Source organism: Tiliqua scincoides, chromosome 3 (assembly GCF_035046505.1).
Source record: "Tiliqua scincoides isolate rTilSci1 chromosome 3, rTilSci1.hap2, whole genome shotgun sequence".
NCBI classification, from domain to species: domain Eukaryota; kingdom Metazoa; phylum Chordata; class Lepidosauria; order Squamata; family Scincidae; genus Tiliqua; species Tiliqua scincoides.
Genome location: NC_089823.1, coordinates 83,888,502 through 83,904,676, shown reverse-complemented (window position 1 = coordinate 83,904,676; position 16,175 = coordinate 83,888,502). Strand labels below are relative to the sequence as shown.

The 16,175-nt window shown below is 42.9% G+C and overlaps 1 protein-coding gene across 2 annotated transcripts in view; it reads right to left on the bottom strand.

Annotated features, from left to right (window-relative positions):
• The window catches only part of NLGN4X (neuroligin 4 X-linked), a 167,190-nt gene that overhangs the window by 111,098 nt on the left and 39,917 nt on the right, over positions 1-16,175 (bottom strand). The window contains exon 2 of one of the 2 annotated variants that reach the window (XM_066619598.1): positions 658-717. The exons of the other annotated variant lie outside the window; for it this stretch is intronic. Within the exon in view, the coding sequence (XP_066475695.1) occupies positions 658-717 (60 nt within the window). The remainder of the gene's footprint in view (positions 1-657; positions 718-16,175) is intronic. 2 annotated transcript variants of the gene reach the window in all.

Sequence of the window (16,175 nt, the reverse complement as noted above, 5' to 3'; positions counted from 1 at the left end):
GGGAGTCCCAAGGGGTAGGACACAGCTGGTTTCTTATAAAAATACACAAGCCAAACATTTTCATTTGTTCCTGGAAGCAATGTGAGAGTAACTGATGGTGGCATCCACACTGCCTGAGGTCCGTGTAAAGGAAAAAAGTTTTACACAATAATAAAACAAAACAACCTGGAAAGCTTCTTTTAATCCTCTTGTGGCGTCACATACTGAAGACAGAAGAACATAAACAGCAGAGGAGGTAATTGCATCCACTATACAGTACATAATTGGGGAAGAGAAAGAAGGGAAGTAATGTGAAGGTGAAGTTACAAATGTACTGAAGGGATAAAAGAAGAAACATGCATGGTTTCAAATCTCATTTTGTCTTCCAAGTTGAAAGTTGGGAGTGGGTATAGGAAGCATTTGGTTGTAAACAATATGTATGTTACTCACTGCACACATATTTAAAATTAACCTGTACACTTATCTCAAAGGGGAATTGCAGTCATCTAAATGCTAATTTGTGTCTTTAAAAAAAGAGAGAGGAAAAAAAAGTTGATTCCTGATAAGAAGAAATTAAAGCAGCACACTGAAATGTGTGTGATTAAATAAAGGAGGGGAAAAAGTTCATGTTCATGCATATCAGGGTTGAGCTTTGGGGAAAAAAAACCAAAAAAATACCTTCATCTTCCCCACGATCATTACTGGTTATATCATCTGCGCTTTTCTTTGTGTTGGCTCCTGGGATCAGAGTGAGCAGGAGAATAAAGGGAAAAAAGAGAATTCAAAAACAGCAGGTTCCCAAAAATGGAAAGAAAAAGAACTAGCTGAAAAATTGAAAAAAAGAAAAAAAGATAACACAAAAAGTCAAAATCTGAATTGGAAAAAAGAAAAGATGTGAACTGCACACTTAAATAAATGCTAAAAATAATAAATAAGAAAATACTAGGAGGAAAAAAAATCATATATTGTGACAATGCAAATAATTTGATTAAAAATGATTGTGTACTTTGCATTCAAAATTGATAAGAAAAAAAATACAAAGTTTTGCATACACATATTCTTTATAATTTCAGCACCTTCAGGTGGGTACCATAGTACAACAGCAATCAAAGACTAGACTTTTGCTAGCAGAGCTCTTTGAGAATTTGGGGACTAGATGGTGAAAAATGTAGAAGAAATTGAATTGCAAACACCTGTGTAAGCGTGATTTTTTAAGAGTTCAGAATCATTACAGCTGGACCCAAAGAACTGAACAATTAGTGCTGCACATCAAAAGGAAGTCTAGAATTTTACTTCTCATAAAGCAACCCCCCCCCCCACCGCTGCCATGTTCCATGGCAAAATTCTTTTGAAATGGAAGGATATTTCATAAGCATCTTGTCATATGATAGGAAAAAGAGTCCTGCTGTTCAAAGGAAAGAGAACTCTACAGGAAAGACCCAAGTTCTTGGGCACACCTATAGTAGCTCTGTGGATCCTGTTTTCTGAGAAATTTACTACTGAAGTTGAAACTCAGTTATCCATAATTATTAATAACAAAATAACCAACACCCACTGAGCGTTTTATTCAATCTTTGGAAGCCATAGCATTCTGACATTAAAAACACATTTCCGGTGTATATATATTAAAAAAATATATATGATTACAAGCACCGTAAAGTGCTTTGCATCTATGCCAAGAGCTGGTGAGCCGGTGGGAAGACCAGGGCCCTCCTGCATGTACTGATTGCCATCAGGAAATCCACTGGAGCAGGTAAGCAACAAAAGGGCAGGGGGAGAGTGGAGAGGGGGTAGAAGAGGAGGAGATGGGGTGGCATGAGGGGATTAAACCCAAGATGGGGGCAGGATTGGTGATGCCTGCTTGTGTCATATCAAAACTCCCTTCCTGGGCCTGGTTCACCTGAACAGATCAGCGTGGACATGTGTCAGTAAAAAAGCTGGCGCAGGTCTGAGTTTACCTGTTGCAGTTGATGAGGCATACCCTGGAGCAAAGGTACAAATGTCTCCTTAACCCAAGGAAACCTTCAGAGGCCAAAAATCCCCTGTGGGATACAGTGGTAGCTGCACCTATACCACTGCATCAATACGCAGGGATTTAGACAGAATTGGGCTGAATGTGATCAAGCACTGGACAATGTACTAACTAAATGTATGACACTTCTAATTTTGTTACAGTTTCCTACCCTGACTTGATTATGATTGGCTCTTCCTCTGTCCCAGTTTCTACCACTCTCTTGAATACTTCCCATTTCATGTAACCACACACTTATTTGGACTCTGATCATCCAAGACTGGAGTACTAGAAGACTCTTGAACCTCACTGTGCTAAGCCATCTAGCACCTGACCTCTTCAAGGACGCCAACTATGCCTCAACTTTGTCAACTATGAAGTTCCACTCTGATCGCTTCAGGTACCGACCCGCGCAAGACCCAGCTGAACTTTTAGTTTTGATCAATGTCTAGGAACAATAAAATATAGTTAAAATACAGAAGTCATTTCAGCTCACATCTATTGGAAACTTATTTTTCTGACATGTGAAATCTCCTATTCAGGTTATGTTCTTTGAGTCCTGCTGATGAAGACTTAGTGATGCAACAAATGTAACCTGCCCTGAGACCTTTAGCTCTCCCCTTTGCTCTGACATTTCTTGTGAACAAAAGGCAATTCAAAGGAAGAAATGAACCAGGTGAAAAGTGTTTCTTTTAAACCTTCTCAGAATCTCCCAGAAGGATTTTTCCTCGTTAACTGCAGCATTTATCATGCTGCTGGTGGAGCTTATAAAATCCATACCTGGCCTTTGTATGCAACAGTATGAAGCCCAGAAGGAGAAATACAAGAACCATCAATACCTGAGTAGCTGTTCTCAGAGAATCTATAGAATTATATAAATTCTCCAGTTCACCTTATATTTTCCTTTTGATATTATCTACACAGGTGAAGAAAAGTTCCTCCCCTCTTTAGACTTTTACATCTTGTTACCAAGTTCAGTAACACACTTCTAGGGAAGGAAAGTTTTCCCTGGGACTACTGGAGGCAATAAGATAACGGGGAAGAAGATATTCCCCCAGTGTGTTCAAATACCAGCAGAGTCCCAAATACCAGGAACTGCTGAGAACTATAAGATCAAGGAACAGCATAAACTGTCATGAAAACATTAGAATTGAGATGCTTAACAACATTTTAAGGGTTGTCTGATTTTACTACATAAACTATGCTGATAATTTTGTTGTTATTAACATTGAAAAGTGGTATATAAATATTCTAGATAAAGAAATGTACCAATGTCCCATTTTCAGATTTTTCTAGTGTTGGCAACCTTCAGTCTCGAAAGACTATGGTATCGCGCTCTGAAAGGTGGTTCTGGAACAGCAACTAGTGTGGCTGAAAAGGCCAATTCGGGAGTGACAATCCCTTCCACACCGGGAGCAAGTGCAGTCTGCCCCTGGTCTGTCTCCCTGGCTATGGGCCTTCCTTCTTTGCCTCTTTGCCTCAGACTGCTGGCAAAGTGTCTCTTCAAACTGGGAAAGGCCATGCTGCACAGCCTGCCTCCAAGCGGGCCGCTCAGAGGCCAAGGTTTCCCACTTGTTGAGGTCCATCCCTAAGGCCTTCAGATCCCTCTTGCAGATGTCCTTGTATCGCAGCTGTGGTCTACCTGTAGGGCGCTTTCCTTGCACGAGTTCTCCATAGAGGAGATCCTTTGGGATCCGGCCATCATCCATTCTCACAACATGACCAAGCCAACGCAGGCGTCTCTGTTTCAGCAGTGCATACATGCTAGGGATTCCAGCACGTTCCAGGACTGTGTTGTTTAGAACTGTGTCCTGCCAGGTGATGCCGAGAATGCGTCGGAGGCAGCGCATGTGGAAAGCGTTCAGGGTGTATTACAGAGTGTGTGCCAAATATCAGCTCACTATCAGCCCAAACCTTAACTAACTTTCCAGCACTGGTGCAGCCATAGCAATGGCGCATGTGCTGCATCCTGTGATGGAAAAGCAGTCACAGAGGTCTACTCAAGGTAAGGAAACGTTTGATCCCTTACCTTGGGGCTGTATTGCAGTTGCATCAGCTCTGGAAAGTTGGTCAAGATTGGATTGTAAGTCAAGGAGAAGTAAACTAAAAATGTTAATTATATGAGTCAGTGTTCCTAAACATGCTGAACATGTTAAACCAGTGATGGTGAAGCTCTGACACACATGTCAAAGATGACATGCCACCTTATTTCAGGTGACACGCAAGTGTTCACGAACACTCAACAACAACTGAGTTTGTTTTACTTGTATTTCATTTTTTAAAAAATTATTTGACATTTCTTTCTATAATATATTACACCACACATTATTGGACTGTATTGTTTTAAAATAAATTAACACACCAGCTGAGTCAAATTACAGTCCAATCCTAAAGGGCAGCCCAATCCTGAGCTGCCCGGGGCGCCCCCACTCAGCGGCACCACGAGGGCTGCCGCCACATCCAGCGCCTCCCACGCTATCGCAGGAGGCAGCTCCCTGGGTAAAGGAGGCAGCCCCGCAATGGGGCTACTCTCTTTAGCAGTGCCCTTTGGGTGCCGCTAAAGTAAAAGCGCTCGTGTAAGGCACACAGCCTCCACAAGTGCCGAGGATCCTGTGGAAAGGAGCTCCGCGGGTCCTCCTCCTGCCCGCTCCCAGGCACGCCTCTGGCACACCCCCCTCCCCGCATCATGCTGGCCTCTCCCCGGAACGCCCCCTTCCCCGCCCCATTCGCCATTCCACAGCCTGGCGGTGGCAGGCACAGCCGAGCTGCAGAATGTGGGCACCCGCCGGGCGGTGGCTCAGCTCTGGCCAGAGCTGAGCCACCTCCAGTGGGAGCCCAGCGCTAAGCCCCGCAAACACGCCTTACGGCACATTTGCGACTATGGTCCGCGTCACGGAGGTACTGTGCGGACCATAGGATTGGGCCCTTAGGCATTTTCTGAATTTTTGACGTGCCGAGCCCCAAAAGTTTGCCATCACTGTGTTAAACAGTGTGACTAAACATGCACAAAAAGGAGGCAGAGGAAAAAAATATATGCTTTTTCACTCTCTAGAGGTGCCAAGAGCTGGAAAGTTATCTTTCATAATTCCTCCCAAGGTATAGTGCAAAAATCACTGATTCTCCATTGTCACTTTCACTTGAATGGACTTGGAAGTGTTTTCATAGTCTCCCATTCTAGAGAACTCCATTTCTGTCTCATTACCCAGGCATCCTTTTCAACTTTGTAAAGCCTCTTTAAAATCCATGAGAGACCTTTCATTTTAGCCTCTATAGTGGCGTTCTTTTAAGTAGCCTCTGAGCTCCCTGGAAAAATTTGACTTAATAGAATGTGACCTACCCTTCTAACTGGACTCGTTCACCATCTTTTTCATGAATCATCTCATTCTTGAGGATTTCGTCCTGCTGCAACAGAATGTGATTGCGTTGGGCTTATTACCCAATTTTCCATTTCCATATAAGTTGGATCTGAAGGTGTTCTGTTCATAGTTTCCAACAGCCTCAGTAAAGCTTGAATCTTGTGCTAAATCATAGGAATTGCTTCGGATTAAATCAAGGATTAAATCAAGGACTGCTTCACAGTGGCTGGTTCTATAAATATGAAGGGTCTCTTGAGGTTGGCTGCTATTACTCATCAGGGGCAGGCAAGGAAAAAAACAGAGATGTTTCACATATCTATTTTTACAACGGAAGAGGAAGGAACTGCAATTCAGTGGTGGAGAATCTGCTTTGCATAAATAAGGTCCCAGGTTCATTCTCTGGTATCTCCAAATAGGGCTGGAAAAACTAACATCCTGAAATCCTGAAGAAACTGCCAGTCAGTACAGAATACTGGCTCAAGCTGCAACCCTACGTATGCTTATTTGAGAGCAGGCCCCAATGAAACTAGGGGACTTACTTCTGAGCAAACATATATAGGACTGCAGTGTTAATGTGTGTATGAATTTGTGGGCATCACATTACCCATTGATCACTGATGCCTCTGTTCCTTCAAATTAATTTCATTGGGAAACCATGTTCATATTTTGCCAGGCAATCTGCATAAAATCTGCAGGTGTTCAAGGGATCAAGTCTGCTAAATTTCATGCAAATAGGGCTAAGGGTCAGTCAAGTTGGGCACTGACTATGAGAAGGCTGACTTGGTCAAGCAAACCCCAGAACTTTCAGCAACAGTGCCCTGCCAATATTTATTTAGTAATTATATGCAAATGATTTAGGGCCCAATCCGATCCAATTTTTCCAGCACCGGTGTAGCCACAATGCAGCCCCAAGCTAAGGGAACAAATGTTCCCCATAGCTTAAGGGGGTCTCTGTGACTACTGCCCTACCACAGGATGAGGTGCCTGACCCATTGGCACATCTGTACTGGCACTGTAAAATTGGATAGGATTGGGCCCTTATATCCCACTTTTTTCCCTGCACAATATGCAAATGGGGAATAGTGGAGGTACCGTAGGGGGTCCTGTGAAGGACTTTGCCCCCGAAACCACTGCAACCACCTTGAACCATGCACCCAAAAGGAATCCAAACCAAATGCAAAATCACAAACCCAGAAAAATATCAGGTTTTAGGAAGGTCAGGTGGAGTTAGATGGCTGAGAAATGGATTTCATTTATAGGAAGCAGAACTAGACAGGCCTTTGGCCTGATCCAGCAGGGCTCTTCTTATGTTCTTATATTCTTACGAATTTAAAAAATCACTTGCACACAGAGGCTGCGTGCAAGCCAACCACAAAATCAATCTGTTGGAATTCAAATCTTAAGCAGAACTAATTGCTTAAAGCAAAGCATCAGGCTCAACCTGCAACTTTTCTCCCTGTAACACCCAAGAATGAAGAAACCTGTTTGTCTTTCAGAAGACAATTTGTCTACCTGTTTGTCTTCCATGTTTCTAAAAATCCCTTCCCTTGCCACTCTCTGATTGGAAGTTCCTCCACAAAGCCTATCACGTTCTTGGACATTTGGGCAGGAAGGCCCAATCCTACCTGCAGCTAGTGCTGCTGGAATGAGCACACCAGCAGCGCTAGGTGTTTTCTGGCAGTCACAAAGAGTGACACACTGCAGCGCATGAGCTAGCTACCCACAGAAGTGGCGAGTGGCCAGCTCCATGTGGCAGTGATCTCTGGATGCCTACTGGTTTAGCTCAATGAATGCTGAAACTAACTAGTTTCATCCTGAAACTAATGCACACCATTATCATTCATTTCATTACATTCTCTACTTTTGCTGTTTCTGCAATCTATTTTTTGAATCTCAAGATAAGGTTCAGCACTGGGATAAAGGATTGACAGTATGGTTCACAGGTTTTGTTTTTTTTAAGAACTGGTCGGTTAGTTGATTTTTTTTTTCCAATTTTGAACTGGAATGTGATTCTGCCGGTAAATATGGAGGTGGTCGGGGTGGTGTTGTTTCTATCTTGTTTGAGACAACCATCTATAGTATGATCAAATTTATATAATTCAGACTCATTACCATCTTCCCATGTTCAGCGTTTTGGTTGGTCTTAATGTCAGCTACTATTCCCATTAATACATCTCACACTCCTTTCCATTTTCTCTCTTTTATTCTTATTCTATTTGAGAAAAGTTCAGATATTCCTTTGTTCTTCTGGGCTCATTTCCCTTTCTCCATGTCTTTGCTTCTGGCTCTTTTGAGTATTTTATGTTTTATTACCTCCATGTCCTCTTCAATACTTCCACTTACATCACACCTAGGTCTGCTGTCTTAGACAAGATTATCTGTGGGCCAGTGTAATCTGTTCTTGATGAGTACTGTACAGCAGTAGCTAATTCAGCAGTTTTTCCAGCTGCTTGACTTATGAACATGACTGACAGATGCTGCAGGCTGTACTGAGAAGAGACTAGTTCACACCAAGTTTTTTCCATTTAGTCTTTTGCAAAGAAGGGTATAAGTGAGGAGCCGGCCTTTTACAGTCTGTGCTGTATCAGCAGCAGCCATGTATATATACCATATCCTATTCCCCCTACCATGTCTGATCTGCTGACATGGATCAACTTGGACATGCGCTAGCAATTTAGCTCACGCAGGTTGATGTAGACCCATTGTGCAGGCTGGTGCTTACCCTGGAGCAAGAAGATAAATGTTCCCTTACTACACGGAGACCTCCAGCCTTCCAATTTTCCCTACAGATGCAGCGCATCATGTGCTGGCCCTGCTACATTGGTGCCTGATGCATGGAGAAGGCAGTTGGGTAGGATTGTGTGGTCAGTTAGTGGAGTTCAAAAACCAATGTGACAATGTAAAATTTCACAGGAAAACTTGGGAGGGGACCCTTCCCTCAAATTAGGAAAACAAATTGTTTTTCTAACATTCCTGAACTTGCATATATGCAGCCACAGACTTTTTCTGCAAGGCTCTGCCACAGCATCAGGTGCTTTGTCTTTCAAGAAAATTTCAAGCAACCAGCCATTGCCTTGGGACATCACTAGGCTAAACCCACATTATAGTCTGCTTCCTTGAATGTAGCTAAGGAGTTGGAAAGAAATGGTCCCATTTCTTCTGGAATCTGTCTGTTTCTAATCGTCCAACTGTCATGTAACAATCAACTGAATCACCATTTCATTTTGAAATTACATGATATCATAAAAAAGACTATAATTTAGACCTCATGATGGCTCACAACTGAAGACTCCAAAATTCACATCCACACTTACTACTGTAGCTTGCAGTCCCATCTCATTGCACTCTTTTACACTTTCTAGAAACTTTCAAAACACAATTCAACACAATACAAGAAGAGAACTGAAATCTTCAATTTTATTTATACCTGAGTAATTAATTTTCCATCAGTTCTGAAAATGTCAGTATTTCCTCTTCACCCAAGACTCCAAGATCTGCAATTTCACTGTTGTACTTTATTGCACTGAATATCTAGGCTACAGGCTAACGCTGCTGGCTACTTCTTTACTATTTAAAACACTATTTATTCTTCTGTCCACAAACCTCTTATCATTATTTGATTATCTTTTACATTCACTGCTGCAATTTCTCCTTGGGAATTTTGGGACAGGGGAGGGTGTTCTTGGGGCGGGTGGGGAGCAGGAGGTAGGGCCAGGATCTGGCAGTTATGCCAGATCCTAGCCCTGTTCCCGGGTGGTTCAGAATGGCCCCTGATTGCTCCATTCTGCTCGGATCAGCACTACCTCATCAGGTAGTGCAGATTCGAGTAGATCCACTGGGGTCGCTGCAGCGTGGCCGTGGGTGAAGAGAAAGGTTTCCCCTTGCCTTGGGGATGCAGCGCAGGCTTCCAGCGCAAGTTAGGATTGTACCCTATACAACACATGCAAATGCATGAAAAAAATAGAAATAAAAGAAAAATAAACATAAGAACATTGATAAATGACATGAAAGGTTGGATGAAATTGGATGAAAAAAGAAAGCATGAGGACAAAATTTGAAATGAGGTTATAATTGAAAATGGTTGAAAGATCGAAGTGAGGAAAGTCAAGGCATTGCTGTATCTTATCTCTACCACAATCAAAAAAACTGTAGCTATAAATTATTTTAGATGCAACTTAGAGAACACTGAAACATTTTACAGCATGCAGAACAAAATGTACAATCCAAAACAAAAAGGATAAAACAAGTATGACTAAAATTCTAAACTCCAAAGAACAAGCTAATTCGGGAATTAAATATCTTATTAAAAGTGATTTAAGTACATTTAAATATGTCACTCAAGCATCAAAATGGTCCTGGCAGGGATGATGATTGGGTGTTTGATAGCCTGATCTTGTATATGCCAGTCTTACTCAGTTCTTTGGGACTTACTCCCAAGTGTGCATAGGATAACAGCTGGAGGGTGCATTTTAACTTCTAAGTTGCAATCCTTGACATTTGACTACGTGGTGAATTGTTAACATAAAGTTGTTTGTACTCTACTGAGATCAAAATCTGCCTTATGATGCCTTATGATGAACTATGATGTTGGAGAGGTCCAAAATACTACCCTAATGCAAGGCTGGTCTTCAAGTCATTAGCCTACAGAGTGATCTGAAGGATCCTCTTCAGGGAACAGTTTAATGTCATTCATTTAAAGATAAAAAGCATTCCAGTTATAGCCACCATCTCTGAAAACGCCCTATGTTACATTATGATTCATTTTAATGACACAACCGAATAATCTCAGTGAGTGAGTGAGTGAGTTTTAAAAAAGCAGGACAGGACCAGAACAAACTTTCCACAGTATATTTTAAATTAAATATTGCTGTTTCTTTAAATCTCCAATGTATCACGACGCTTACATCATGCTGCGTTGGGTTACATCATGCTATGAAGAGTGATGTAACCCGTCGCAATGCAATGCACACATCGCAGTTTGTCAGCGAGTTAAAGGAATAGCATTCTTAGGCTGTTGTCAACTAGTCCACCTAATCACCGTAACTGTACAGGCATTCATTTAACTACATCCTTGGTAAATCTCAGATTATCAGTGGCTATATTACTGTCAGGAATTTAAAAAGCACCCAAATAACCATTTGCCCAGTTTTAAATAAAGTCAGTTTATTGACATGAGCTGAAAAATTCTCTCTCCCATCTGCCCACACCAAATCAGCATGTTTAGGAATAAAAAAGTCAAGGAAAAATTAAAAAAAAATCATTTTTTAATTCATGATGCATAGTTGCACCAGGACAAGGTTGTTTGGGGAGAAATATACTATACAGTGGAGTTGCATCTCATACAGGGCTTGTTCTAAAATCAGCACGTAAGGTGAAAATCACATATAGTAAAAAATTTCCCTTGAAAATTCCTTAATTGCTTGCATATGTGTTTCGCTGTGTTTTGCAAAAAGTATGTACAGGCGTCCCTCAGTATCTGCAGGGGATATGTTCATGGCCCCCAGCAGGTACCAGAAACTGCAGATAAGGGAGATCCCTGTCTTTGTAGCCAGCACCCCATTACATTTGTTTATGTTTACATTCCCCAAAGGGATAAGGTGTCTTGCTTAAACCAACACTATAAGTAAAAAGCTTATGGCCTGGTGAGCAAGCAAGAAGCCTGCAGCCCATAAGGGAGATTAGGAGAGAATGTTCACTTCCTGCTTCCTGCTGCTCTTAGTCTGCCTTCTAGACTGCAGGCTTCCTGCCTGCTCTTCTTAAACTTTTTGCTTATAAGCAGTAGTTCTGAAACTTTTTAGCACCAGGACCCACTTTATAGAATTACAATCTGTTTGGACCCACCAGAAGTGATGTCATTAACCTGGAAGTGTTGTCATGATCAGAAGAGACACTGTCAAGCAGGAAAATTTTTAACACCCCCCCCCCCCATAAAACTAAATCAAATTAAATAAGAAAATTAAAAGTATACAATAAGGATAAGTTTAAAAATTCAAAGAACCCTCCTAATCCTCCCAAGCAGTTGCTGATCTGTTTTTAAAAAAATTCCCCAAACATCCCAAGCATTGTTAAAAGTAAGAACATAAGAACAGTCCCACAGGATCAGGCCATAGGCCCATCTAGTCCAGCTTCCTGTATCTCACAGCAGCCCACCAAATGCCCCAGGGAGCACAACAGATAACAAGAGACCTGCATCCTGGTGCCTTCCCTTGCATCTGGCATTCTGACACAGCCCATGTCTAAAATCTAAATCTAAAATCTGAGTATATACATAGTAGCCTGTTAAAAGTACAGATCTGTAACATTTCCCCAAATACAGTCACATACCATGGTAGCATCAAGTCTAAGATATTAAAAAACAAAATACACATTGAAATGAATGGAGATCCACCTGAAATTGGCTTGTGACCCACGTAGGGGGTCCCAACCTACTGTTTGAGAAGCATTGGCTTATAACATTTGTTCAAGCAAATGTTATCACTTCACTCATCACTTCAGGGAATGTAATCAACATAAACAAAGGTAATGGGGTACGGGGGAGCAGGGGACGCAGAGAACTAATTAACCCCTGCTAATTGGGTAAGAGGCACTTTTTCAAGTGGGTGCTCCTTTTTTTAGCAGGGGGAGAGTAACTGGCCCACCTCACCCCAGCACTGTCTGTTCTAGTGGCTGTCTGCTGGTATTCCTTGGCATCTTTTTAGATTGTGAGCCCTTTTGGGACAGGGAACCATTTAGTTGTTTGATTTTTCTCTGTAAACCGCTTTGTGAACTTTTCGTTGAAAAGCGGTATATAAATATTGTTAATAATAATAATAACTATGGATAACTGGATCTGCAGATTCCGGAGGACACCTCTACTATTTAAAAACTAGAATCACTCTATGAAAGACATGCAAGAACTGAGACCAACTGAGGGAACAGCAGATTCACATCTCCTGTCTCACACTCACTAAGGAGCATACACTTGTTGAGTCCACAGTATTTAAACTGTTTGCCAAACTTGTATAGTTGAATTTGAGTAAATTGAATATGCATATGATGCAACTTCACTGGAGTGACTAACATGTGGCCACAGACTGGGGAGAGAGGAGTTCAAATTGTCTTTCTACTACAAAGATTATAGGCCCAGTCACTATCATAACATGAACATTAGTGAGCACCAGGATTGTGCAGTGGTTCAGTGTTGGACCTAGAAGATCTGGGTTCAAATCCCTGCTTAGCCATGTAGCTTCCTGGGTGGCCTTGGGCCAGTCACTGTCTCTCAGCCTCACCAACCTCACAGGGTTGTTGTGATGACAAAAGGAGGACAGGACTCAAGTGCACCACCCTTGGATGAAGGGTGGCATTAAAAGTGAAATTATTGAAAAACTTAATAACAAAAGCCCTTCCTGAATCAAGCCAAAAGCCCACTCAGCCCACCACTCTGTTTCCCAAAGTAATCTACAGTTGTCTCTGGGAAGCCCATGATCAGGAGAGGAAGGCATACTATCTTTCCACAAAACCAAATTCACTGGGTTGGTAAGATGAAAGAGAAAGAACCATGAATGCGGCTCTGTTTCTTGTAATAATAATGGCATTGCAGTTGTTGCAAAACACCATTTTTTCCAGCATCTTTTCCCCCTTCTTAGGTCTGAGTCTACTTTATCAGCAGGTTTGAGTATGTATCATTCCAGTATTAATTCCAGCATTAATACACGTTAATACTTTGTGTTCTTTCAGCCACGTGATTGGTCTGGCATACATCCAAATCATGGAGCAGCCATGCTCTGAAATTCTTGCTTTATGAAGTTCTAATAACAGTTAAATCTCTAACAATCTGATCCAAAACGGCATTTGAGCTGGTGCAGGCCCCCTGCACTGGCTCCCAAGTGTTGCAAAGTACATGACGTCAAGTACATTTGCATCAACTTGGGAGTTGGCTGAGCCGTTGCAGAGGCTGCAGGGCCAGATCCAGCCCCTGCACTGGCCAGAAGATTACGTTTGCGCCAGGTCGTGCAGGGGGTTGGATAGGGTGGTGGGAGGACATTCCGGGGTGGGGGGCATTTTGGGGTAGGGGCAGAGTGTAACAGGGAGAAGATCTAGCCCAAGAAGAGGGCGGGATTGGCAACAAAAGCATGCATTGTACCCTAACCCCTGTCCACAGCCCAGGCAGCCTTACATGGGCTTCTCAGATTAGAGCCAGCTAAATTGGGGAAAAATAGTAAGAGGGAAAATATTCCCTTACCCCCAAAGTGACCCTCAGCAGCCTCCTAACCTGCACTGGATACAGTGCAGGTCACTGCAGCCTGGCTATACTTGTGCAGATTATACTGAGGTCCGCGGCATGGTTCTGAGCCACAGACCTCAGTTGCAAATGTGCCGTAAGGCACGTTTGTGGGGCTTACCACCGGGCTCCTGCCGGAGCTAGCCCAGCACTCGCTGGCACTGGGCTAGCGCCTGGTGGTCGCCCGGGTTCCACAGCTCCGCGGTCCCTGGTCACTGGGTTGGTAAGATGAAAGAGAAAGAACCATGAATGTGGCTCTGTTTCTTGTAATAATAATGGCATTGCAGTTGTTGCAAAACACCATTTTTTCCAGCATCTGTGGCTGGGCTGGGCTGTGGAACGGGAGGCGGGGGCGTGGCTGTAAGGGAGGCGTTCCGGGGAGGGGGGAGGCGTGGCCGGGGGCATGCAGGAGATGTGGCCGGGGGCATGCAGGAGATGTGTCAGGGGGCGGGGGAGAGGCGGATCTGCGGAGCCAAGCTCCACAGGATCCTAGGCACTCGTGCAGGACAGCTTGCCCTACATGAGCGCCTTTACTTTAGCGGCGAATTTTTGGTCGCCACTAAAATAGTAGCCCCATTGTGGGGCTGCTTCCCTTACTTGGGGGAAGGGGATGAACGTCCCCTTCTCCTGAGGAGCCTCCTGCAGTAGCGCGGGAGGCGCAGGATCCGGCGGCAGGCCTCCATGGAGCCACCAAGTCCAGGAGCTCCGGGCAGCTCAGGACTGGGCTGCCCCTCATCTAACTCATCTGAAAAAGGCTAGTTTTCCACTGCAATTGCTGCCAGTGTCTGGGATACACAAAGGGAGACCTAGATTTGTACCACTGTGACTGTTTGGATAAAAAACACAAGCTTGTCCCAGAAACAAATTGTTGTGTTATACTAAGTCAGATCACCAGGTCACCTAGCTCAGTGTTGTCCACACTGGAAAACCACTGATAAGGTTTCAGACAAAAGTCTTTACCAGTCCTACCTACAGATTGAAACTGGGGCTTTTTGTATGTGCTCTACTACTGAACTTCAACCTGTCATTACAAATAAGCTAAACAAACTGAATTCCCCATTTTATAAACTTAGACATTGTAAAGTACTAAAATTAGTAGAATTGAACAACTGGCAGTCAGGTGCAGGGGTGGATTCAGTGTTTATGTTTTGGGTAGGCCATGAGCACTACCAACTCCAGAGCCCAGGACAACCAGGCAGGTAGACTTGGGCTCCGGGGTTTCCACCTGGCCTTGGAGCCCAGGTTCTACTGGTTGGGTAGACCTGGACTCCTGCCTGAACTTGGAGCCCAAACCTACCAGTTAGGTAGACCTTGGCTCCCATTCCAGTCAATCTTACCAGTGCCCGCCCAGTGGACATTCCCCTAAGGCATGAATTTGCTCCCCAGTTTGGCAGGTACCCTTGCCTGCTGGCAGACAGTTGGGGGGGCCACGTACCACGTACCCATGGCCCCCCCTTGGACCCATGGCCCCTTGGATCAAAAATACATTGCCCAGCTAAAAGAAAGAGATGCCAAAAATCTGGAACAAATTCGTCACCATGAGGCTCTGTATCTTGCAATTGGTTGGAAACAACTCTAAAAATACTATGGCATGAGGTAAGCTATCCAAGTGTACTGTATACTGTATGTATCCACATATTATTTCCAAAACCATCATAAAATGCACACTGAGACAAAAAAGAGGAAAAAAACTATTTTCACATATTATATTGGTCACTTGTAGAAAACTAGTTGCAAATATTTGCAACATGTATTTAAGGCAGATTCAGTAGCATCACAATAGCTAATGGGCTCCTGGTTCAAGAGCCTTGGGAGATGAACAGAAGTTATATAAAGGCACCATTTGCATGAACCACCTCTTCCATGTTGGGACTGTCCATGAGGCCACTGTAATTTACACAATCATCATGGCTTGAAAAAGTGTTACAAAGATATGGCAATTTAGCCTGTTCTGATGTTCGTTTTAAGCATGGAAATGAAGGGAGCGAGTAGCAAATATTATAAAGGTGCATCTTAAAAATAGCAAGAGGGCACCTGTATAAATCCCTCCAGAGGATTCATAATTGCAAATGACTGCTTATGTATTCATATACCCCCATTTAACAATTGCATATTCATTTGCTGTCATCACAAGGTGGCATAAAGTAATTTCACAGGAAAGGTGGAATAACGTACGTTCCCTAGGGAATTCATTCTTGAAACAAAATTTGCTCTCTGCTTTCCTAGGTATATTTAGACCCTTGGAACCCTTGGAGTTGAGTGTCAGGTTTTCTAAAGAAGTAAGAAAAACACACATATTTTAAAGTACAGATTTGTTTTTTAAAAAAATCCATGCCATATTAGTATGGCTAGAATTAATCTTCTCCAAAGAAATACAAATCACAGATCTAAAAGAAAAAAAGAAAGAAAGAAAAACCACATTCAGCATTTAGAAACAATATTAGGCACTTTTTAAAAAAATCACACACAGCTTCTACTTAACAGCCAAGTCCCCCAGCCCCTTGCCTCCCCGTGCCCCTTTCCTCATAACATTACCAATAATAAACAAATTGGTGTTTGCATAAATGCA